At 39.9% G+C, this 24,990-nt stretch overlaps 1 protein-coding gene across 1 annotated transcript; it reads right to left on the bottom strand.

Moving 5' to 3' along the window:
* Positions 1–17,401: 17,401 nt before the first annotated feature.
* LOC141643686 (monothiol glutaredoxin-S1-like) lies at positions 17,402–17,728 on the bottom strand. Its single transcript, XM_074452944.1, has one exon. The coding sequence runs from the start codon at positions 17,726–17,728 to the stop codon at positions 17,402–17,404; it is 327 nt and encodes a 108-aa protein (XP_074309045.1).
* Positions 17,729–24,990: the final 7,262 nt, after the last annotated feature.

The following is a 24,990-nucleotide window of genomic DNA, read 5'->3' as shown; positions in this document are numbered from 1 at the left end:
TCCTTTCAGCCAAATCTAAGTGAAATCAGCTCATGAGGTTACTAAAAGATGTGTTGCATGAATGTTTGCAACTGAACTGATTCTTTTCAGCTTATCCTGAAACATAAAAGTTTTCATTGTTCTTACTGAGGCCAGTTGTTTTGATTGATTCTCAGCATTCCTGATGAAATAAAACTGCTGCTTTTAAAAACAACCTTCTAAGAAGCCAAGAGCCAAGTTACATGAGCCGTCTTATGATCCTCTAAGGCTAGGAATTGCTGCAGGGTAAGAATTATGCCTGATGAAAGGAATAACCGAGCATACATCAAGTACGGTGAGAATCATGACGCTCACCTTTACCGTACCTTTTGTCCTTAAGATTAAGTAATGCAACTAGATATCGAGCATCTAACACTCTTGAAGCAATGAAGCCGCTGGTTTCCTGTGTTTCAGAAAACAACCCTTGTAGGAGCCAAGAGCTAAATTTTGTGTTGACAGACGAAGCTATTGAGGATCTACAGAAATCTTTTCTTATCAAGAAACTGTCAGGATAAAAACAACTTTGCCTGCTCTAAGGAATAAAATAAAGCGCCATAAGGTACGGCTAGAATCAGAATTTTCGAGTCATTTGCTTGCTAAGATTAGACATTGTTAAGAGGATCATTACTATGTTCGATACTTTCAGAAACTACGCATAAAAATAATGACAGTTAGTGCCGAATGCCTCAAAGTCTTAGGTCTAGACGTTATACTGGGGCTCATTGTACGCAGTCTTGAATTGGAAATACCTGTTTATCAAAATGAAAATTGGGTCAATTTCTATCTCCAGATAAAAAATGACTCTTAACCCACCTTCAAATAGACTTGGTAAACAGATTGGGTCGTGTCGGGTTCGTGTTTGTATCACATTTAAACGGGTCACGAACCCTTCAACCCAAACCCGACCGAATTAAATCTCTTATCATTTTCGTGCTGACCCACTTACATAAATGGGTCATCAAACCTCAACCTTAAGACGTTAATTTCGTGTCTTGTTCGTGTCATGTTAATATTTGGAAAGCTAAGTATATGTATGTGATTGAGGATCAACAAAAATCAGGATTAATTTAGCAAATATGTCATTCGTGTCGGGTTCGTGTCCTATTTTTTTTCATTTTTCCTTTTTTTCTCTCTTGTTATGGTGTTTTAAACTGAGTATTGCCACTGGTATCATTTTTCACTTTCCAACATACGTTTTCTTAATCACGATTTCGTATGCACTAATGGCCGTAGCAATTCTGTAAAACTGAACATATCCTTAAACCACATTCAAAAACAGCTGTACAACAGAACAAAATGTAGCATTGGAATTACTATAGTATTGTAGAAAAAAGTTCATTTGTTCTAAAGTTACAACTTACAAGGACAACAAAATCGAGTATCTGCTTACTCTAATGTACAATAGTACACATATATGATATATCTTCCCATCATACTAAAAATGAAGGATGAAGATTGGCAGCAGCAAAACAAACTAGCTTCTTCCAAGCTAAAACGATTAGTCATCTAAGAGATGGTCTCATATTATTACCCTATGAACCAACTTGATTAACTAAATTTCCTCGCCTTAATACTCATTAACCAACTAAAAACCGAAATCATGAAATAAGCAAGTAACCACTACTAAATATGGGTCAGTCTCGTAGCAATCTTATCATGAAACTGTATGTGCTATGAAAATTGGTTGAAGGAAAAATGGGTGTAAATATTTATTGGGAACCGTGTAGCATTATTCTAGACCCAGATAGCTCCGGCCTCCTTCAACAGTGGCATTAGTCTTTCTTGGACCTTTAAGCTGATCATTTCCTTAGCACCACCGATAAACTTTTGGCCTATAAAAACAGCTGGAACGGTCGGGCTTAGCCCTAGTTGTTGAAGCGCCTTCTCAACTTCTCGACTATTTGACAAGTCCTCCAGCTCATAAACTGTCACATTAGTTCCATAGCTGCTCATAAGTTGCATGACTGAGTGACTCATGCAACAATTCCTCTTTGTGAACATTACTACAGGATGTTGATTTGCCAAATGATTCACAATTTCCATTGCTTGAAAGATTGAACTTGTTTGTATTAATTAGGAATTGTTGTTGTTGTTGTTGTTGTTGTGTTGTAATGCAAGAATGTTGTGTGATACTCTAATATGAGCTCCCATGCTCTCTATTTATAAGATTGTGTAAGTGTTAAGTTTTGTCAACGATCTATGCTTGACAATTTGCTTGAAAAAGGTACGGAATGATGCTCACCCAATATCTTCATTATTCCCTTAGATTTGCTGACAGTGCCTTTATCCTGTGGTACTTTTTTCCAGTTTTGGACTCGAGTATAGCATTTGTTTGTGTGGGAAAAACTGTCCATTATTCCTTTAGTAAGCGTCGACTGTGTCTGAAGGTTAATTAGTACTCCGTACAAAAATGAGAGGATGCACCTAATTATGTACGGAGTACTAATTAATCTACATGTTATTCCTTTCAGGTAAGGCCAAATGAAGTCGGCTCATGATGTCAAATATGTGTTGACATGAACGTTTGCAACTGAACTGATTCTTTCCAGCTTTTCCCGAAACATAAAAAGTTTAATTTGATCTTATTGAAGCCATGTGTTTTGATTCTCAGCAGCATTTGTGATGAATATAAGCTGTTGTTGTTGTTGAAAAACAACCCACTGAGAAGCCAAGAGCCAAGTTAGATTGGCCATATTATGATCCTCAAAGGCAATGATCTGCTTATCAGGATACTGCTCAAAGGAATAATCGAACGTACAGCAAGTACTGTGAGAATCATAATTTGTAAGTTCCTGCATTTCTTATCATTAAATCAGTTATGGGCAAAACATCATGATGCTCAACTTTAACTTTGAGATATTATACGATTGCATTTTGCATTTTGGACATCAGATACACAGTATGAAACTATCATACTGTTAATCAGATTATTCTCGTGATTATCTCTCTACCCTCATTAACATGTTGGATATATGATATGAATTATGTACAAAAATCATGTCCGTTTGCTTATAAAGGCGTCTGGGAAACTGTCTAGGACGTCTTTCTGTTTTTGTATATTTGTCGCTACTTACCCTTTCACTTATGCCAAGTAAAATGGTTTTTGAGATCATCTTGACTATTAATCAGGAATTATGTCACAAATTATTGGTACTATTTCAAAATAGTCACCACATAATATTGTAATATTGGTATTGTTCCTACACTGCCATATATTCAAGTTCCGCGACCTTGACTGTGAGTTTTTGATTTGCCGGCCTGTCTCCTCCACGATGATCTTAGAACTGCTTAATGTGAGATGTCTAAACTTTGTCCAAGCTTCCCCGAGTCCAACTTAGGATGTTATACACGTACTGTAAAGAGAATAAGAAAAATCTTATCTGGAGAAACGGATGGTTGTGACGTGACGAGAAGCCACTGTCCTAAAGTCAAAAATGCCCCGTACTACACACGGCCTCAGTAGCACTTGACCCCCAGGATTAACACAACCGCTGCAACTTTGGTGTAGGCAAAGAGGCAGATGAGAGCAGCCAAGAACGTTGAGTCAATTCCGTAGACTGTTCCAATCAGTCTTGGGAATTGAGCCTTTGAAAACAGAAAAAATAATGTTCCGGAATTGAGCCTTTGAAAACAGAAAAAATAATGTTCCAAAAAATTAAAAGGAGCTGATAGCTCGCACCGCAGGTGCTCTACCCAGAGCCCCGGCCCGGCGTGGCGAGGCGAGGCGCGCGCGCACGTGTGTGGCCCAGCCCGAACTTGTCAACCTCCACAAAAGGTCTAATCACAAGTTCAAACAAGAAGGTAGAGAAGAACATTATAAACCCAACAAACTTGTTTCATTTTTCCAATGTGGGACAAGAGAAAAAAACTTAGCTAGTTTTTTTCAAAGTAAGGCAAATGACTTTTTGAGCCATTATTCCAACAATCCCCCACAATGGCGATAAAAAGAAAGAAGAAGAAAAATAAGATTGAGGTAATACAGGCAACGGGGATTTAACGTTTAGATGTTGGTGTCTTGTGGACTTTAACCAACATCCAGTGTCATACAAATTTTCTCAAACCGCCACTTTGGTGGATTAAGCCTTTAACCAGTACATGGAGTTGGTAAGAGAATTTTTGCGCACTTGCTAATCCCAAATCAGGGCTAGAACTCACATAATCCATGAACTCATCATGAACTTTAAGATTTAAGAACAAATGTTACTTGAGCTTGTCAAGTGCCCCTCACATAGTTCCTGGTTATTTTGATGAATGTCTCAAAAAAGTTCAAAACCTGAAGAACCTTTTTAGGGTTAGGGCGAGAACCCCCACATTCACATAGGTGAGTTCATCAGGTTTGTCGCAAACCATCCATAAGGACTATGAACTCATTAAGAGCTAATGCTCAACCTTCCACAATGATAATATATCCGTGAGTACAATAAATGTACATATAAAATAATACCACATCACTTTATTAAATAGGAATGGTAGTAGTATTACATCTCGAGTTCCTTGTGACTTAGTTTGACCCGTTGAACTTAGATGAACTAAGACGGGTATCCATCACAATTCACCCCTTTACAGGTTTTAAACCCATTCCTAGTGCCGACTCCAGCACTAATTTTTTACAAAGGCCTTTGGTGAGAGGATCCGCAATATTCCTCTCTGAACGTACGTATTCCAATGAAATCACATTGTCTCTGATCAGGTTTCTCACAATTCCATGTCTTAGACGAATATGCCTTTTCTTTCCATTGTAGGCTTGATTGTTGGCTACTCCTATAGCGACTTGTGAATCGCGAGTGCATGGATCTTGTGAGTCGGTTTCCCCACAACGGAATATCCGCCAAAAGACTTCTCACCATTCGGCTTCCTCTCCTGCCAAAGCTAAAGCAATAAATTCAGATTCCATGGTAGATTTAGCAAGACATGTTTGTTTACATGACTTCCATGATATGGCTCCAGAGGCTAGAGTAAAAATATAACCGCTAGTAGAGTGAATCTCATCATTTCCCAACACCCAATTAGCATCACAATACCCTTCTAGGACACTAGGTGTCCTAGAATAGTGTAGACCCCAATCCATGGTACCTTTCAAATATCTCAATAAACGAATCAAGGCATTCCAGTGGTCCTTACCAGGATTATGAGTATATCGACTCAATCTACTAACGGTATATGCGATGTCAGGTCTAGTGCAATTCATCAAAAACATAACACTACCAATGATTTTAGCATATTCCTCTTGAGATACACTATTACCTGGATTTTTGCACAAATGGACACCTGAATCGTAAGGAGTATGAAGAGGCGTGCTATCAAATTGATTGAACCTTCTTAGAATCTTCTCAACGTAATGAGACTGACTCAAACACATACTTGTAGGAGTCCTTGTGACCTTGATCCCAAGAATTATATCAGCCTCTCCCAAATCTTTCATGTCAAACCGAGAATGTAAGAAATTTTTGGTAATGTTGACAACATCCATATTTGTACCAAAAATAAGCATGTCGTCCACATACAAACATATAATTACGCAATCATTCCCGTTATGCTTAGAATATACACAAGCATCAGAATCGTTAACCATAAATCCATCAGATGTTATTGTTTTATGAAATTTGTCATACCATTGTTTTGGTGCTTGTTTTAAACCATACAAAGATCGAATTAGTTTACACACTTTGTCTTCCTGTCCGGGAACCACACATCCCTCAGGTTGACTCATGTAAATTTCTTCATGTAAGTCACCATTTAAAAAGGCAGTTTTAACATCCATTTGATGGACAAAAAGATTATGGATAGATGCAAGTGCAATCAAAGCCCTAATGGTAGCCACTTTTGTAACAGGTGAGTAAGTATCAAAAAAATCAATACCTTTTGTTTGACGGTTTCCACAAACTACCAACCTGTCTTTATATTTATCGATCGAACCGTCAGATTTCATTTTCTTTTTGAACACCCATTTGTTGCTCAAAGGTTTGCAACCTCTCGGCAAATCAGTCAGAATCCAGGTATTGTTACTCATGATGGAATCAATCTCGCTATTAATGGCCTCTAACCAGAAGGTAGAATCGATAGATTTCATGGCTTCCTTGTAATTTCTGGGATCTTCTTCGAGTACATAAGCACATACCTCGTGTTCACTCAAAGGTCCATGTTGTACGAGCCATGTAGTAGCGAAATTCGGTCCAAAACTCGTCGGAGGTCTCACGCGTTTACCTCTTCTAGGCTCAGCATTTTTATCTGCTTTATCAGAATTACCCAAAGATACAAGAGAGGGAGATGCGATAGACACATGTGATAAATTCACTTTCATAGGAAAAATATGCTCAAAAAATTCAACATCCCTAGACTCTTTAATTGGACCAAAACCAGATGAGTCTTTTAAGACAAAACGATAAGCAGCGCTGTTTGCAGCACGACCAATAAAAATTCCATCCGTGGTCTTAGGTCCGATTTTAGTCCTTTGAATATTTGGGATCCCAATTTTCCCTAAACACCCCCACACTTTGAGATAATTCAGATTAGGTACATAGCCTTTCCATAATTCATAAGGGGTCTTACCAGTTTTCTTGTGAGGCACGCGATTTAGGACATGACACGCATATAAAATAGCTTCACCCCAAAAATTATTAGGCATACCTAAACTGATCAGCATGGCGTTCATCATATTTTTAAGTGATCGGTTTTTCCTTTTGGCGACGCCATTTTGTTGGGGTGAAAAAGGAGCGGTATACTCATGGATAATGCCGTTAAGCTCACAATATTTTTTCAGAGGATTACCTTCATATTCTCCGCCTCTATCAGATCTGACTCTTTTAATTTTCCGGTCTAACTGATTTTCAACTTCAGTTTTAAATATCACAAATTTATCCTCGGCTTCATCTTTGGAGCTTAGCAAATAAACTCTAGTATATCTAGAAAAATCATCGACAAAGGTAATATAGTAATGCTTACCTCCTCTACTCATGATGGACTTGAAATCACTCAAGTCAGAGTGAATTAGCTAAAGAAGAGAGCTAGAGCGGTCAACACATTTGTTGAAGGTTGTTTTTGCATGTTTTTGCCTCAACACATACCTCACACTTGTCAAAACTGGTGCTACTGAACTGAGGAATTATATTTTGATGTTTCAGTCTTTTAATCGATGCGACATTCAAATGTCCAAGTCTAGCATGCCACAAAGAAACAGACTCAGCAATATAAACAGAAGCAGAATTATTATTAATAGTTTCCAGATCTAATACAAACAAACCGCCATTACAAAAGCCTTTTCCAATAAAATTTCCATTTTTTGTAAGCACAAGTTTATCAGATTCGAAAGTCAGCTTGATCCCAGCTTTGTTGAGTAAGGCACCCGAGATCAGATTCCTCCGAATATCAGGAACATGTAAAACATTGTTTAATTCAATGGTTTTGCCTGAAGTTAATTTAAGAAAGATCTTACCCTTTCCTAGGACTTTCACGGTGCTAGAATTTCCCATAAAAACACATTCACCTGTGGATACGGCAAGGTAGTCTTTGAACATCTCTTTACTGGAGCATATGTGTCGGGTTGCTCCAGTATCAACAACCCATTCAGATATATTGCTTACCAGATTAATCTCAGATACGACAGCAGCAATGATATCGTCAGATTCAACCAGATGTCCTTGTGATTTAACAAATTTACGCTTACCATTTGGTGAAAAACCTTGTGGACAATATTTTGATGAGTGACTTGGCTTCCCACAAGTATAACAATCGTCTTTGAATTCCCTTTTGGATTCTCTTTTAAAGTTTGCATTATTTCTTGTTCCGTGAACTTGATTAGAACTCTTTGAGAAATGCTTTGAATTTTTAGAAAAATTCTTTTTGGTTTCAACCAAGTTTGCGTTTGAAGAGGAGGGTTCGAAAACATATTTTCCTTTTGTTTGAATACGGTTTTGCTCCTCAACTTTGATATGAGAAATAAGTTCCAAAAGAGTAAAATCTTTTTGCTTATGTTTCATGCTAGAGACATAGTTTTGCCAAGAAGGAGGTAACTTGTCAAGTAAACAGTTTGCTTGAAAAATCTCACAGATATTCATACCTTCAGCAGTGATTTCCGCGCACAAGTTTTCGTACTCATGAACTTGATCCAGAACAGGTGAATTGTCAGCCATTTTGAAACTCAACCAACGGCTACAAACATATTTTTTAGTTCCAAAATCATCCGATCCATACTTAGTTTGTAAAGCTTCCCAGATTTCTTTTGCTGTTTTATACTTACCATAAATCGTATATAAAGCAGGACTCATGTAATGCAGAAGCATTCCTCTACAGGTTTTGTTGTCTTCTACATAATCCCTCCCGGAATTTTCAGGCGGGACATTACCAGTAAGTGTATAGTCTACTTTAATTTGACCAAGGAAGAATTCGATTCTATCAGACCACATTCTATAGTTTTTCCCGTTGAAAAGCTCGAATTTAGACATGTCAGGAATGATAGGTGAAGGTGCAGAAAAGGACGCAACAGAGATTGGAATTCCTCCCGTCATATTGTAGTGCGAGTAAAATTTTTTTTTTTTTTTTTTTTTTTAATTTTTGACTTTAGATTGTTATACACGTACTGTAAAGAGAATAAGAAAAATCTTATCTGGAGAAACGGATGGTTGTGACGTGACGAGAAGCCACTGTCCTAAAGTCAAAAATGCCCCGTACTACACACGGCCTCAGTAGCACTTGACCCCCAGGATTAACACAACCGCTGCAACTTTGGTGTAGGCAAAGAGGCAGATGAGAGCAGCCAAGAACGTTGCCAATAATAACCTCAGGGAAATATTTTAAGATAAAGATTGAACAGTATAAGAAAGAGAGAAGAGAGTAATTTTCTGATGCACAAACTGAGAATGAAAGGCTGTTTATATAGGGGAGAAAAGTGCATAAGATTTTCCGAAATTTGTTCAGAAACTATAAAACTTAAGAATTAACGACAATCAGTTTGGTAGACCGTAGCAGTCAATTCCGTAGACTGTTCCAATCAGTCTTGGGAATTGAGCCTTTGAAAACAGAAAAAATAATGTTCCAAAAAATTAAAAGGAGCTGATAGCTCGCACCACAGGTGCTCTGCCCAGAGCCCAGAGCCCAGAGCCCAGAGCCCGTGCCCGTGCCCGTGCCCGTGCCCGGCGTGGCGAGGCGCGCGCGCGCGCGTGTGGCCCAGCCCGAACTTGTCAACCTTCACAAAAGGTCTAATCACAAGTTCAAACAAGAAGGTAGAGAAGAACATTATAAACCCAACAAACTTGTTTCATTTTTCTAATGTGGGACAAGAGAAAAAAACTTAGCTAGTTTTTTTCAAAGTAAGGCAAAGGACTTTTTGAGCCATTATTCCAACATAGGATTCCCTTGTTTATCTTTCCCTCCACTTAGTTTTGAGTTAGCGTGCTTATCTCGGGACTGTCATAATAATAATAATAATGTATACGACTATACGCTATAGCTTTGTTGCTGACAATATGAATGGACTGTCAACTTGTATTCAAGTTATTCCTTTTTTTTTGGTAAGCTACTTCTCTCTCCACGTAGTTTCGAGCTAGTAATGCTTCTAGATCAATACTACTAGTGTTTCTGGTTCTGTACCACATAAGATTTTGATTCTACATTCTGAAGCCAAGTAGCAGCAGCAGCAGCCGCTGGTTTTCCGCGTTATAGAAAACAACCCTGGAAGGAGCCAAAAGCCAAAATTGTGTTGACAAGCTAAGCTTACGAGGAATGAGGATCTACAGAAATCTTGTGTTATCAAGAAACTGTCAGGATAAGAAGGTTGGCATGCTCTGCTCTAAGGAATAAAATCAAGCCTCATAAGGTACGATTAGAATCAGAATGTTTTTGAGTACCTTTTTCTTTTTTTGGTATGACATTAGACATTATGTCATTGTGACGAGGATTAGAGGATCACTAATATGTTAAAATAATACGGGTAGTTATTTCTCGTACAAATAACAATATTATACTTAGTGCCTTAAACTCTCATATATAAGATGACATCATATGTGGTTGAATAACCGTTTGCAGCTTTAATTTGTGTCACGCACATTATTTTGTATTTGCTTGAATATATATAATGAAAACTAGTTTTAAATCTGTGCAAAATTGCACGGGTATGTATTTGGGTCAGTATTAATGTTTTCAGATGTATATTTGTTTTTGCATTTTTATTGTATTTATCTAGTTGGTCTAAATCTACGATTTACATAATTTATGTTTAAATTTGTTACAAACACGTGTTCACATACACTGGGTTATAAGGAAATAACGTAATTTACTCTTGTAAATAAAAATTGCATACATAAAAAACTTTACATCCGGATAAAAGAAATATAATCTAATATAATCAACTTTAACATATGTATGTAATTCATTTGCGTTTTATGTTCGATCGCGTATATAAATGTTATTCCTTCTTGAAATTATGTAATTTTATTATTATGTAATTTTATTATTATGTAATTTTGTTTTAAAAATTATGTACTCCGTAATTCAATTTCATTTACTCGCATTTGTAATTCATTCTGTGTATATGTTATAAATTTTATTTACACGGAATGTATAAAACTATTTCATAATATTAATTCATAGAATTTTTTCATAATATTATTTCATAGAATTTGTTGTAAGACGGAATTTATCGCATGTTTGAAAAGACGGAAATCTGAAGAAATAAATACATTGCACACTCACGGGTCCCACCATAACATGAATTTCCAAAAAAAAAAAAAAAACTGCATTAATGACGTGGTGCGTTAAGGATTGAGTATTGTCTTTTGTATTAATATAGATAAGATTGCCTCAAAAATTATGAAGGAAACAATTTCCGTTTGTTGGGTTAGCGTAATTGAGGGGAGGAGAAACCAAGAAATAAAACTGAACCCAAAGTTGTTAATTTATGATATAACCTCGAAATTACATAGTTATCACGGTTCAGATATAATAGTATTTGACATGAATTTTTTTTCAAAATGGGGTTTTAACACAAACAAATTAACGAAATGGGCTGAGTTTCAAAGTATTTACCCAAAATGGGTCCACTTCATCACCGAAGCTAGGCTTGGATTTAAGTTGCTCTCCCGCACAACGACCTTACATAAAGTGTCACTTAATATGCACCCAAATCTCAGTATGCTAGTTCAAGGAAAGTCGCTCCGGGAATGAGCACAGGAACTTTGGTCTATGCAAAAAAAAAAAAAAAAGGAAAAAAAACGCTACTACAGAGATTCGAACACAGGAACTTCCACAAAACTAAAACCTTATTCTATTCTATATTACCTAACCATAAATGCAAGCAAGTTTTTATGGTAAAATTAAGTTATTAAAGGTAATATTGAGTTACTGTTGTTCAAATTCCAAAACGCATTTATTACTCTTACTATTAAATATGTAATTTTAATCCCCTAATCAATTATCACATTATTCTTGGTGTTATGGTAAAGGGTGTAAGGTGAATGTTAGATTGCGTGTTCTATTCCCATCAAATACACTTTTTTTTTTCCGGCTAAGTCGCTCAGGGGCTGAGCGTTTTGGCCTCAAGTCGCCCTCCCACTGAACGACCTTAATCCTGAATTTAGCATCGCTAAAACCGAGTCTATGTGAACCCATTTTTGGTAATTAGTTTCAAAGTCACCCTATTTGGTTAAATTGTTTATTATTAAACCCCATTTTGAAAAAAAAAATCATTTTACACATTGTAAAGTTTGTGGTGGGATTGGACATTCTTATGAAGGGAAGTTTGTGCTAACAAGTTATTCATCTTTCAAGATGTCCTAGATGTGAATGCCTTCCGATTCTACAACACTTCTTGTAATCGTCTCCCACAACTTACTTTCATCTAAAATTCCTACAACAATCCAAACACTTACAATCCATCTTTCCAGGCACAAACACTCGGAGTTAAGGAATCCATCTTACAATCCATACTTGGTTAGCTCACACCTAAGTCCACCCGTAGTCCATCAAGTTAGGTGGTTACTTATGTGAAGAAGTATCAAGGCCACCAAGACGGTAGTTTGGCATGAGTGGCACACGCCCATTTCATTACTTCAAAAAGTAAGGACGTGGCCACCGAACCCAAGTTATGATCGATAATGCTAATTTCCTATACGAAAGATATTCATTACTTTTTTGGGGTGTAGACGAACCCTATGTACGATGTACCCCCTAGAACCGCCTGTTAAAGATACATCTAAATCAAATAATATCTCAAGATTGGAATCCCTCAAGCAAGAAACAAATCATACGTGATTTGCTAGTATATAATATCTTATACTATATTGTTACAATTAGGTTATTTGTTACCTACTTTAGCTCCACCAATTATGGAATGTATCTTTTGTATCCTTGCTTAAACTCTTGTATATTAGTATATAAACTCCTCTATGTGATTAACCTAATCATCAATACAATTACCTTAATTCATATATTCTTTACATGGTATCAGGATTCACATCGATCCTTGTACTACTCACCATTTCCGCTGCCCTACACACCGTCGACGTACCCATGGCAACCACCAACACCCAAATTCCTAATTCAGCCGAACCAAATAAAGCCCTTATCTCGGTATCCTTTCCAACTTGCACGAAACTAACCCCGACCAACTACCGAGCTTGGCACTACCAGATCAGCCGACTCTTCCTAGGCTTCGGCCTCTTCTCTTACTTGGATGGTACAACCACGCCACCACCCAAAACCACAACCCCAGCCGCCACCACAGCCAAACCCGACCCTCAACCCGTACCCAATCCAGCCTATGAAACATGGTTTCGTCAAGACCAATTAATCCTAGGAGCACTAGCAGGCACCCTCGACGAAGCCATGGCACCCGTCCTCCTCGATGCTACCACATCTCACGAGGCTTGGACGACCCTAGCCACAACTTATGCCAACCCCTCCCGAGGACACATCCTCCAATTAAAGGACCGTCTTCGCACCATTTCCCACACCGGGAAAACCATTTCCGAATTTATGCTTGCCATTAAAGAATGCACCACCCAACTAGCACAACTAGGCAAACCCGTCGACGCCGAAGATATCACCTCTCATATTATTAGCGGCCTTGACTATAACCTCTACAAACCCGTCATCGATGTAGTTCGTGCTCTTGACTCACCCATTTCCTTTGAACTATTTCACGAAAAATTAATTCAACATGAACTTACCATCAAAAACCAGCCGCCTACTACCACTAACACCGTCTTTAACCCCTCCGCTCACGCAGCCGACACTCGGCCCTATCACAACACCCATAACAACAACTCACGACATTCATCCTCAACCAACAACAATCAGCCACGCTACAACCAACAACAACAAAACACCTACCAAAATAATTATCAAAACCGTAGCCAACCCACCAACAATTCGAACCCCAACCCGTTTCGAGGCCGTTGTCAATACTGTCGCGCCAACGGTCACGTTATCAGTTACTGTCCTGACTTCAAAAGGGACTACCCGAATGTTGTGTTCCCTCCACCCCCTACTCGACAACCCCGACCCACTGCCCATACCGCCACCACCTCCGCTGGTCCCTCCACCAACTATTTTATTGATAGTGGGGCCTCTAATCATATCACCAATGACCTCAACACCCTCGCTTTTCATACTCCTTATGATGGTCCAGACGACCTTGTGATGGGTGACGGCTCGTCCTTGTCCATCTCCCACCTTGGTTCTTTTTCTATCCCTACCTCTAATCATGTTTTAAGTTTTACCAATGTTTTTTTCGTTCCTCAAATATCTCGACCATTAATTTCTGTCTCGCAATTTTGCACCGATAACCATGATTATGCCTTATTTTCTGGTACCTCTTTTTGTTTTAAGGAAATCAAGACGGGGGAAACTTTGCTTGAAGGACCATTCGTTGATGGATCGTACCAATGGAACCCCTCCACCAAGCCGCCTCAAGCCCTAGCAGCCAATAAATCCTCGAGTATTTTGTGGCATACTCGTTTAGGACACCCTTCCAATTCCACTTTACGATTATTAAATTCTAGTTTTAATTTCAATATTTCCGACTTATCGCACTGTAACTCTTGCTTAATCAACAAAAGCCACAAGTTGCCCTTTTCAGTTTCTACTCTCAAGTCTCACGCACCATTTGATTTAATATACTCCGATGTATGGACGTCACCAATCGTCTCAGATGATTCATACAAATATTATGTCATATTCGTCGACCATTTCACTCACTATTTTTGGTTATACCCATTAAAAAATAAATCCGACACCGCCATCACCTTTCATCGATTCAAAGCTATTATTGAAAAATACTTTAATCGTCCCATCCGACAATTTTATTCGGATAATGGAGGCGAATACATTAAATTCAACCCCAACCTACTCGACAATGGCATCACTCACCTCACATCACCACCGCACACTCCCGAGCACAATGGATTCGCGGAGCGACGCCACCGTCACATTGTTGAGACCGGTCTAGCCTTACTTACTCAAGCCCAAATGCCAACCAAATATTGGCCCTATGCGTTCTCCACTGCCGCCTACCTCATAAATCGTCTTCCCTCTACCACACTCACCAACCAATCACCTTACAAACTACTCTTCGGCCAACACCCCAACTACCACAAATTACGCCCCTTCGGATGTCTTTGCTACCCATGGTTAAAACCTTACACTAGTCACAAACTTGAACCCAAATCGGCTCCTTGTGTTTTCGTTGGTTATTCCACCACTCAAAGTGCCTATCTTTGTCTTAATCCCACAACCAATAGACTATACACCTCGAGACATGTCCGTTTTGTCGAGTTGGAATTCCCGTATCTCACACTATCGAATTCTACTCTTGCACCATTACACACCCCAAGTCAATGGTGTACCCTTACTGTTCCTCTCCTACCACCAATCGAACCCCCTGCCCGTACCCTTGACCCCTCTCCACCCCACCCGGTTCCCCCACTCCCACAACCCCTGCCACAACCTCCCCTAATTCACCACCCTCATCCTCGCCACCTCATGTATCAACCCCTGCCACATCCCCACCGCCTCCACCCCCCACCTCCTCCGATCCACCCGTTCATCGAACTCGTCTCTCCAATAATATCATCATGCCCAATCCTAAATACTTCGATACCATCAAAACTGCCCACACTGCCACTCTCTCCCTCACTCACACTACACCCACTACCCCAAAACAAGCCCTCCTACACCCTCAATGGCGACAGGCCATGACCACCGAGTTTGAAGCTCTCACCCAAAATCAAACCTGGACTCTCGTCCCACCTCACCAAGCACCTAATGTTGTTGGTTGCAAATGGGTATATCGCATTAAATACAACCCCGATGGTAGTCTCAAGCAACACAAGGCTCGCCTCGTTGCTAAAGGTTTCCATCAACGTCCCGGAATTGACTATTCGGAAACGTTTAGTCCAGTTATCAAGCCGACTACAATCCGACTAATTCTAACCCTTGTTGTCACGAAAAAGTGGCATTTACACCAAATTGATATTAACAATGCTTTCTTGCAGGGTCACCTCACCGAGTCCGTCTTCATGAGTCAACCAGCTGGCTTTGTTGATCCTACTAACCCCTCTTATGTTTGCAGACTTAACAAGGCTATTTACGGTCTCAAACAAGCACCACGCGCCTGGTATACTGAGTTAAAGACCTACCTTATTACCTCAGGTTTTCGAAACTCTTTGTCTGACCCGTCCCTTTTTTATCCTCAACACCATTCACACAACCTTATTTGTTTTAATTTACGTTGACGATATAATAGTGACCGGACCAAATAAAATTCATGTCACCAATTTTATCACCCAAATTTCCCAGAAATTTTCTCTCAAGGACTTAGGACCACTCTCATATTTTTTAGGCATAGAGGTCACCCCAACCAAAACCGGCTTACATTTGAACCAAACCAAATATCTTTATGACCTTCTTGTTAAATTTAAAATGGAAAATTCAAAACCCGCGTTAACCTCTATGCTTACCCATCCACCTCTAATTAAAGACACCACTGTCCCAGTCGAAAAAGAGTCAGATTATCGCTCCATAGTTGGTAGTTTGCAATACCTCTCCCTCACCTGACCCGACATTGCCTTTTCCGTTAACAAATTAGCCCAATTTTTAACCCACCCCACCGCGTCTCATTGGGCCGCTCTAAAACGGCTTCTTCGTTACCTCAATGGCACGTTACATCTTGGTATTCAACTCACAGCCTCGACACCACTTTGCCTTCACGCGTTTTGCGACGCAGACTGGGGCGGTGATCCTCATGATTACCTCTCTACGACTGGCTACATTGTCTACTTAGGTAGTACTCCTATTTCATGGTCAGCTAAAAAGCAAAAGGCGGTTTCATGTTCCTCTACCGAAGCTGAGTTTAGAGCTGTTGCCAGCACCTCTGCCGAGCTTATATGGCTCCAAAACCTTTTACTCGAACTCGGCATTTCAACTACTACCCCGCCAACGATATATTGTGACAATCTCAGTACTACTACCTACTCGGCTAACCCAGTTTTCCATTCGAGAATGAAACACGTTGCACTTGCTTTCCACTTTGTCAAGGAACAGATTCGCAACGGCTTTATTCGGGTTCAACATATCAACGGGTCTGATCAGCTTGCGGATACTCTCACAAAGCCGCTCCATAAGCCACGGTTCTTATTGCTTTCTTCCAAGATTGGCCTTCGCTATCGCCCGTCCATCTTGAGCAGGAATGTTAAAGATACATCTAAATCAAATAATATCTCAAGATTGGAATCCCTCAAGCAAGAAACAAATCATACGTGATTTGCTAGTATATAATATCTTATACTATATTGTTACAATTAGGTTATTTGTTACCTACTTTAGCTCCACCAATTATGGAATGTATCTTTTGTATCCTTGCTTAAACTCTTGTATATTAGTATATAAACTCCTCTATGTAATTAACCTAATCATCAATACAATTACCTTAATTCATATATTCTTTACACCGCCTCGGCTTTAATAGGAATAAATATAATAGTTGGACCTCGATCATTACCTTAAGGTTTTGGTTGAGATATTCATTATCTATCAGACTTATCTCATAGGCCACACTTTGATAATTTAATGGAACCTCCTTTTAGACGGTCCTTTGACAACGTAAGACCAACCCTAACATAACATTTTGTTGACATATCGGGATTAGGAAAATATAGTTATATTATCTTGTACTCGCTCGTAACTATTGTTATCTGTTAGGAATACTCGTGCTCTTAACGAATTGCAATGCTCCCAAATGTACTTGGTTAAAAAGAAAAGTTTACTGTAAAAATAAACTACGATAAAAAGCTACATAAATAGGGAGTATAATTTATTGATATGAAGATTGTTCAAGCTATATATGCTTGGATTCACATTATACATACATGATTATACTCATACTCTTAACTAATTAATTGTTATTGTTCCAAACCCAAATGGCTCTTGCATTAATCAAGTTCTGCACGAGTTGTCCTCGTACCTGAAGACCAATAACCTCATTAGGACCACCTACAAATTGTCCTCCAATGAAGATGGCAGGCAAGTTTAAGATATGCCCTAATATCTCAAGGGCATTACCAACTTCCGCTCCGCTTTCTATCTCATCCATCTCGTAAACTAAAGGATTTGCACCATAGCTACTAAAGAGTTGTTTCATGGAGTGGGTTATTGGGTCAGTGTTTGTCCTACTGAAGATTACTACCGGTTTTTGGTCGACTAATGGCCTCAAGGTCTCCATTGTTAGTTTGAGTATGCTAAAAATTGAAGGATATGTGTGTGTTAAGAAGTGTTTGATTTGTTTGTTAGCTACCTCAGACGACAAGGTGTATTTATATACCTTGATGTGCATGCGTGGGGTAACTATTCCTAATCATCAAAGTATATATACAAGATTTATGTGATGATTCTGAAGATTTAGTTGATTGCTACATTACTTGGACAGTCGACACGACATACCTGGCCTGGGAATGTTCCGAGTTAGATATGATAATTGTTCGACAAGGAACGCATGCAATTACACTTCACGTTGGGTCGAAATTATTGAATTGGATGCTTTTAAGTTGAGTCTGAAATTTTGGTATACATCTACGTCCAACATTTGTAGTCGATATTGAGGAGCGTATTGGGTCATGAGTTATTGTTTCGACAACGCATTCTCAGACCTCAATATCTAATTTTATGTTCTATATATGCACAAGACCCATATATATAAGCAAGTGACACAAATAGTAGCCGAGTAAGGATTTAACGTTCGGGGGTGGGGTTTCAATAATTTTTTTTTTATTTTTTTTTTTTTGGAAGAGGACGCCCATAATAAAATCACTCATTCCATGGCACTTCGTGCAATGGAATGGGCAATCCTATTCAGCTGACGAGGACAATAACTTATCGAGATACAATGCGTAGTAGATTCACAACCTCATGGTGGAGCCAGAAGTTCCCGTTATTTGAAGAAACATTCACAACCACCTAAGTAAGATCACAAGCCAAGGTTGGTTGAATCCTAAGTTTAATTATTGGTGATCTGAAAAGAGTATAGCCCATGCATTCACGATGATTATCGATCTGTATGTCGAGCACATAACCTCATGAGGACTCTGATCATAGCCCATTCACGATAATATGGATGGACAATGATCATTGTCCATCCATATTATGTTTCGTTGCATCATATAACTAACTCGTAGATGAGACTTATAAGCTAGAATTTAGAGTCCACTTATTATGGACGCGAAACCTTAACAACTAATCTTGGTGACTAAAACTTGAATAATTCAATACCATGGCAAGTTAATTAAAGTGTTCACTCGAATATACACAAACCAATCCGGTATATAATAACAACTTGGTCGACGACGACAAAAGTATATGTGTCTAGGATGAGATAAATTATACAAAGTATAAACAGCTCAAATGGAAGAGAAGGGACAAGAACAAGAAGAATAACGTAACCTAAGGGCGGCATTATATTGTGGAAAGGGAAATTCGATAAGGATTTGGAGAATGTGTGTTGTTATTGTTGTTGTTGTTGTTGTTGTTGTACTGAGGAATATATGAAAACATTCTGGATTGTTATGGATGTTAAGAGTGTTGTTGACAGTACATACAAATGAACACCACAAGTTGAGAGATATTCCATTTATTTATAAAACCAAATATTATTATTGCAGCGCCTTCTCGTCGCGTCCATGTGATTTTGAATCATGGAATTTATTCATTTTTATCAATCTTTAAAGTTGCAACTTGAACTCGCTTCTTGTCGTCACTCAGCTCAAGTAATCCAATAAGGATACGAAGTGCCCTTTATCGGGACCAGAGCTGCCCACTTGCACGAGTTGGCACGGGTTGATCCGCCGTTTAGGTATGCATTTCACAGGCACGGCTGACCTGGCCATCGAGATAATCAACCCCCTTCCTCCGGCCATATGGTCCGTTAGAAAAAATGAAAAAAAAAAATTGAAAACTAGACTAGACCAGTGACCCGACCTACTCATGACCTGCTCAAGGGTCAGTTCGGGACTTCAGGGTCACCCTCCCCTTAAACCGGCCTGGCCTGGCCAGCTCGCCCACCCTCAAGGGTCGGATCAGGGTCGAATTAGGAAACAAACTCTCCATTTGCCACTCTTTTTTTGCACAACCACTGCAAAGGTCGGTTCAGGGTCGGTTCATGGTTGAACCGGCCTGGCCTGGCAAGTGCTTTGGCCTAAACGTCCTCGAAGGTGTGGTAGAGGTACTTTATTAGGTCATTGTAGAGTTCACTGTTGGCCAGGAACTCCTGCCTGAATGCCTCAAATGCGGTTCTAACATCGCATATGGGATAGATGCCTTATTCTTGTTGAACGCGTTGGGCCGTCGTCTGCCTTTTGGTTAATCCCGTAAAGGTTGCTAGATGTCTTTTCCAATTCCCTGCTGCTCGCAAACTGCTGGTTGAAGTTGTTAACCAAGTCAGCAAATGATTTGATTCTGTGATTAAGTAGATTATTATACCATTGGAGTGTTGGTCTAGTCAGGGTTGATCTGAATCATTTGCACATGGAAACCTACCTTGCATTCTTTGGAACTGATGCAGAGAGCATCTTCTACTTGTACAAGGCTACATGAATTTGCGGATCTGAATTCTCATTATAGGTTTTCATCTTCCAAGTCTTCATGGTTTTTGTATTTCTTTCCGAGGGTTGTGTAACACCCTCACATACCAAGGTGCCCTACCAAGGACCACTCTAGCATGAGAAGCTGTTACCATCTCGGTTGCCCGAGGATAGTATATCAAAAATAACCATTCAGAAACATTTATTAAAGTATAAAGTTTAAACGATTACATTATCTCAAAGAAATACCAAAAGCAAGTGTATATAAAATCTCAACATAACTGACAACCAAAACATCTATTCTTAACAGCGGAAGCAAGACTCGAAGTGATGACATTCCATCTCGTCCCCGTAGCTAAAGACAACCATCACCTGTCACAATCTGCTCACCATCCTCGAATGGATCACCACAGTTTTACAAAACAACAACAGGGTCAGTTCATTGTATAATTAAGATAAGCAAAATACAAGAATATCAATGACATCAACTCCACAAACATTCTCCATTCTTAATCATGTCTTAAAACTGACTACATAGTCTTGCTAGATTACTGCCGTGAGGCCCGTGACAGTTAATCTACACCACCGGTGGGGGATCGCAGCCTTGCACACCTAAGCCCCGCTCATCGCAACGAGCAACAACCCATGTTCCTTAATGTGCACATCCTCTTTTGTGGCGGGTTCCACAAGGGCCAAATCAAGAGCGTGAAGCCACTCCCGCAAGTGACTCCACTCAGCCGAGGAAGCACCTCACCAACATAGTCAATCCACCATAACTCCAATAATCAAGAATACAAATCAACAACAATACTTATCATGCCAATTAAATCACAATCATCATATCTTAAATTAATTATGTAATTAACTGAGTAGGGAAACCCTACCTTAGCACAGATCTGAATACGAGTCAACAAGCGGAAGCTAGAAACGTTCTTCTACAACTCTTTCACCTAACAACAGTCATAACAATCCAATCACAACATGCAATCATCCCTTTTTTCCAAAATTCCAATACTAGGGTAAAACCCTAAAAGACAAAACTAACAAAAGGTATAAGACTAGTGACTTACCGACACAACTGACACAAGAGAGAGATGAACAAGGACTCACGAACAATCAAAGATCTTGGGAGAGATTAGGGATGATTAGAGTACGTGGAAATGTTTTAAGTTTTGGTAAAAAGTGAAAAGTGAAATTGTTAAACGTAATTTATAACTCTAATCATCCTTAACCAAACAGTGGAAATAATTTCCGTCAGACCGGATACTCGGTCGAGTACCGAGAGTACTCGGCCGAGTACCCCTTACTCGGCCGAGTATTACCATACTCGGCCGAGTGTTCCTGGACAGTAGCCTGACCAGAAAACACACGACACATTACTCGGCCGAGTTAGCCCTATTCGGCCGAGTGATAGAACCCCGAAAACCGTGGTATTACAGTCTTCCCTTCTTAAAAAGAACTTCGTCCCCGAAGTTCATACCATACTCAAAACGAAACACCCAACACAACACCAATTGCTCAAAGACAACAACCACAACTACTCGAAGGTACCAACAACTCCAACTATACATGACAAAAAACTTAACTCAAACTCAAAAGATGACAAAACACAACTATGTTAACTCAACTAACCCCAAAACAAGCATACAACCATCTCCCACCCCCCTTAAAAGACAATGGTTATGTCCCCGTAACTAAACATACCTGATAAAAAAGGTGAGGAAACCGCTCTCTCATAGCTTCCTCTAGTTCCTATATGGCTTCTTCCACGTTGTGATTAGACCAAAGTATCTTTAGTAAGATGGTTTCACCGTTCCTTGTCTTGCGCACCTTTCGGTCTAAGATCTCCTTGAGAACCTCCGCATAAGTTAGAGACTCATCTAACTCTATGTTCTCAACCTCAAGCACATATGATGGATCGCTCACATACTTCCAGAGTTGCGAAACATGAAACACGTTGTGGACTCAATCCAGCGATGGTGATAAAGCCACCGTTCCTTGTCTTGCGCACCTTGTCACCTACTGCGAACTTAATGTCCCTGCGGTGCAAATCTGCATAAATCTTTTGGCGATCTTGAGCTGCTTTCATCTTTTGGCGAATCATGCGAACTTGCTCAATCATATCCTGCACCATCTGTGGTCCTAAAACCACGGTTTCAGCACTATCGTCCCAACAAACCGGACTCCTGCACTTCCTGCCATACAAAGCCTCAAACGGTGTCATCCCAATGCTGGTGTGATAACTGTTGTTGTATGAAAACTCAATCAAGTCCAGCCTATCTTCCCAACTTCCACCAAACTCCATGGCAGAAGCCCTCAACATATCTTCCAGAGTCTTGATAGTCCTTTCGGTCTGACCATCTGTCGCAGGATGAAAAGCTGTACTCATCTTCATGATAGTTCCCATCAAATCCTGCAACTCTTGCCAAAATCGTGATATGAACCTCGCATCTCTATCTGACACTATGTCCTTTGGCACCCCCATGTAACCGAACCATATGCTTTCTATAACCCAAAGTTAACTGTATCTTGGTCCAAGTATCCTTCATCGGAATAAAGTGAGCTGACTTTGTTAAACGGTCGACGATCACCTAAATCATATTGTTACCTTGCGGAGTCCTTGTTAACCCTACGATAAAGTCCATAGAGATCGACTCCCATTTCCACTCTGGTGCCTCAAGTGACTGAATTTTACCTTGTGGTCTGCGTTGTTCACCCTTTACTCTTTGACAAGTTAGACACTTAGCCACGAACTCGGCCACATTTTTCTTCATGTTAGGCCACCAAAACGTTTTCTTTAAGTCCTTGTAAAGCTTGTCACCACTCGGATGAACTGAGTAAGGAGTGCAATGAGCCTCGATCATGATCAACCTTTTCAAGTCCGTATCACTAGGAACACACCATCTCCCATAAAAATGAACACTCCCATCTGTGTGGATAGAAAACCTCGAAACTATGCCATTCTCTACCCTTGACTTCCACTCTTGAATCTTGGGATCATTTTCTTGTTTTCTCTTTATGTCATCATACAAATCAGGCTCGATAGTCAAGTACCCGATGGCATCCCCCTTTCGAATCATGTGGATCCCCATCTTAGACATCTCATCCCTCGGTTTCAGGAAAGATATAGTTGTACATAACGACTATACACTTTTCCTACTCAAAGCATCTGCCACCACATTAGCCTTACCCTCGTGATAGACTATCTCCATGTCATAGTCTCTAATCAACTCCATCCATCATCTCTGTCGCATGTTCAGCTCTTTCTGTGTGTAGATGTACTTTAGACTCTTGTGATCTGAAAACGCCTTAAAAGGTTGCCCCATAAAGATAGTGTCTCCAAATCCTTAGAGGGAAAACAACCGCACCCCGCTCCAAATAATGAGTAGGTTAGTTCTCCTCATACAGCTTCAGCTGGCTCGACGCATAAGCGATGACTTTCCCATTCTGCATCAACACAGAGCCCAAACCATTCTTTGAAGCATCGATGTATACTTCAAAGTTCTCACTTCCCTCAGGTAGAGCTATAATAGGAGCTGTGGTCAAACGCTCCTTTAAGATTTGGAACGCCGTCTCACAACTCTCATCCCAGCGAAATCTGGTCTCTTTCCGCATCAAAGCTGTCATAGATCTTGCGACCTTAGAAAAGTCTTTCACGAACCTTCTGTAGTAGCCAACTAAACCTAAGAAACTCTGAATCTTAACAACATTCTTTGGTGATTCCCACTTATTCACTGCCTCAATCTTGCTAGGATCCACCGACACACTCTCTTTTGATATCACATGACCCAGAAAGGCCACTTTCTCCAACCAAAACTCGCACTTAGATAGCTTGGCATACAACTGATTATCTCGCAAAGTCTGCAGATATAACCTCAGATGCTCCTCGTACTCCTCCTTAGTCTTATAGTAGACCAAGATGTCATCAATAAAGATGACCACAAACCTATCCAAGAACGGGCTGAAAATTCGGTTCATAAGATCCATGAAAACTGCTGGTGCATTCGTCAACCTAAAAGGCATCACTATGTACTCATAGTGACCATATCGTGACCGAAAAGCTGTCTTAGGAATATTCTCCTCTGCTATCCTCAGCTGATGATAACCCGACCTCAAATCGATCTTAGAAAACACCCATGTGCCACTCAGCTGATAAAAAAGATCATCAATCCTTGGCAAAGGATACCTGTTCTTCACCGTGACATGGTTCAGCTCCCTATAGTTGATGCATAGCCTCATACTCCCGTCTTTCTTATTCACAAACAACACTGGTGCTCCCCATGGTGACACACTATGCTGAATATGCCCTTTGTCTAATAGATCGTTCAGCTGTTTCTTCAACTCTTCCAAATCTTTAGGCCCCATTCGGTACGGTGCTTTAAATATAGGTCCCGTCCCCGATTTGAGCTCAATATTAAAGTTGATATCTCTCTTAGGTGGTAATCCTGGTATCTCATCTGGAAAAACATCACCAAACTCCCCAACCGCAGGTATGTCGGACGCTGACGGCTCCTCCACACGCATATCTCTTACTTGACAAAGAATTAAAGGACACTTCTTTCTTAAACATGATTTTAGAGTCATCACCGCGATAAACTTAAGCTTAGGCCTCCCCACGAACCCTCTATATGATACCTTAACTCCCTTAGGCCCCTTTAAAGACACCCTCTTTTGTCTGCAATCTATCTTAGCATCATATTTTCCCAACCAGTCCATCCCGACGATGACCTCAAACCCATCCATAGGAAACTCTAATAAGTTGACCGGTAAGTCTACGTCCCCCACCAATATGGACACATCTCTATACAACTTAGAACATGACACTGACTCCCCTGAAGGTATAAACACGCTATCTTTCACCGGCTCATACTCTCCTAAACCCATAGCTAAGGCATGACTTCTAGACACAAAA

The sequence above is a fragment of the Silene latifolia genome, chromosome 1 (genome assembly GCF_048544455.1).
Source record: "Silene latifolia isolate original U9 population chromosome 1, ASM4854445v1, whole genome shotgun sequence".
In the NCBI taxonomy this organism is placed as follows: Eukaryota; Viridiplantae; Streptophyta; class Magnoliopsida; order Caryophyllales; family Caryophyllaceae; genus Silene; species Silene latifolia.
Note: the sequence above shows the minus strand (reverse complement) of the source record. Positions and strands in the feature narration are given on the sequence as shown.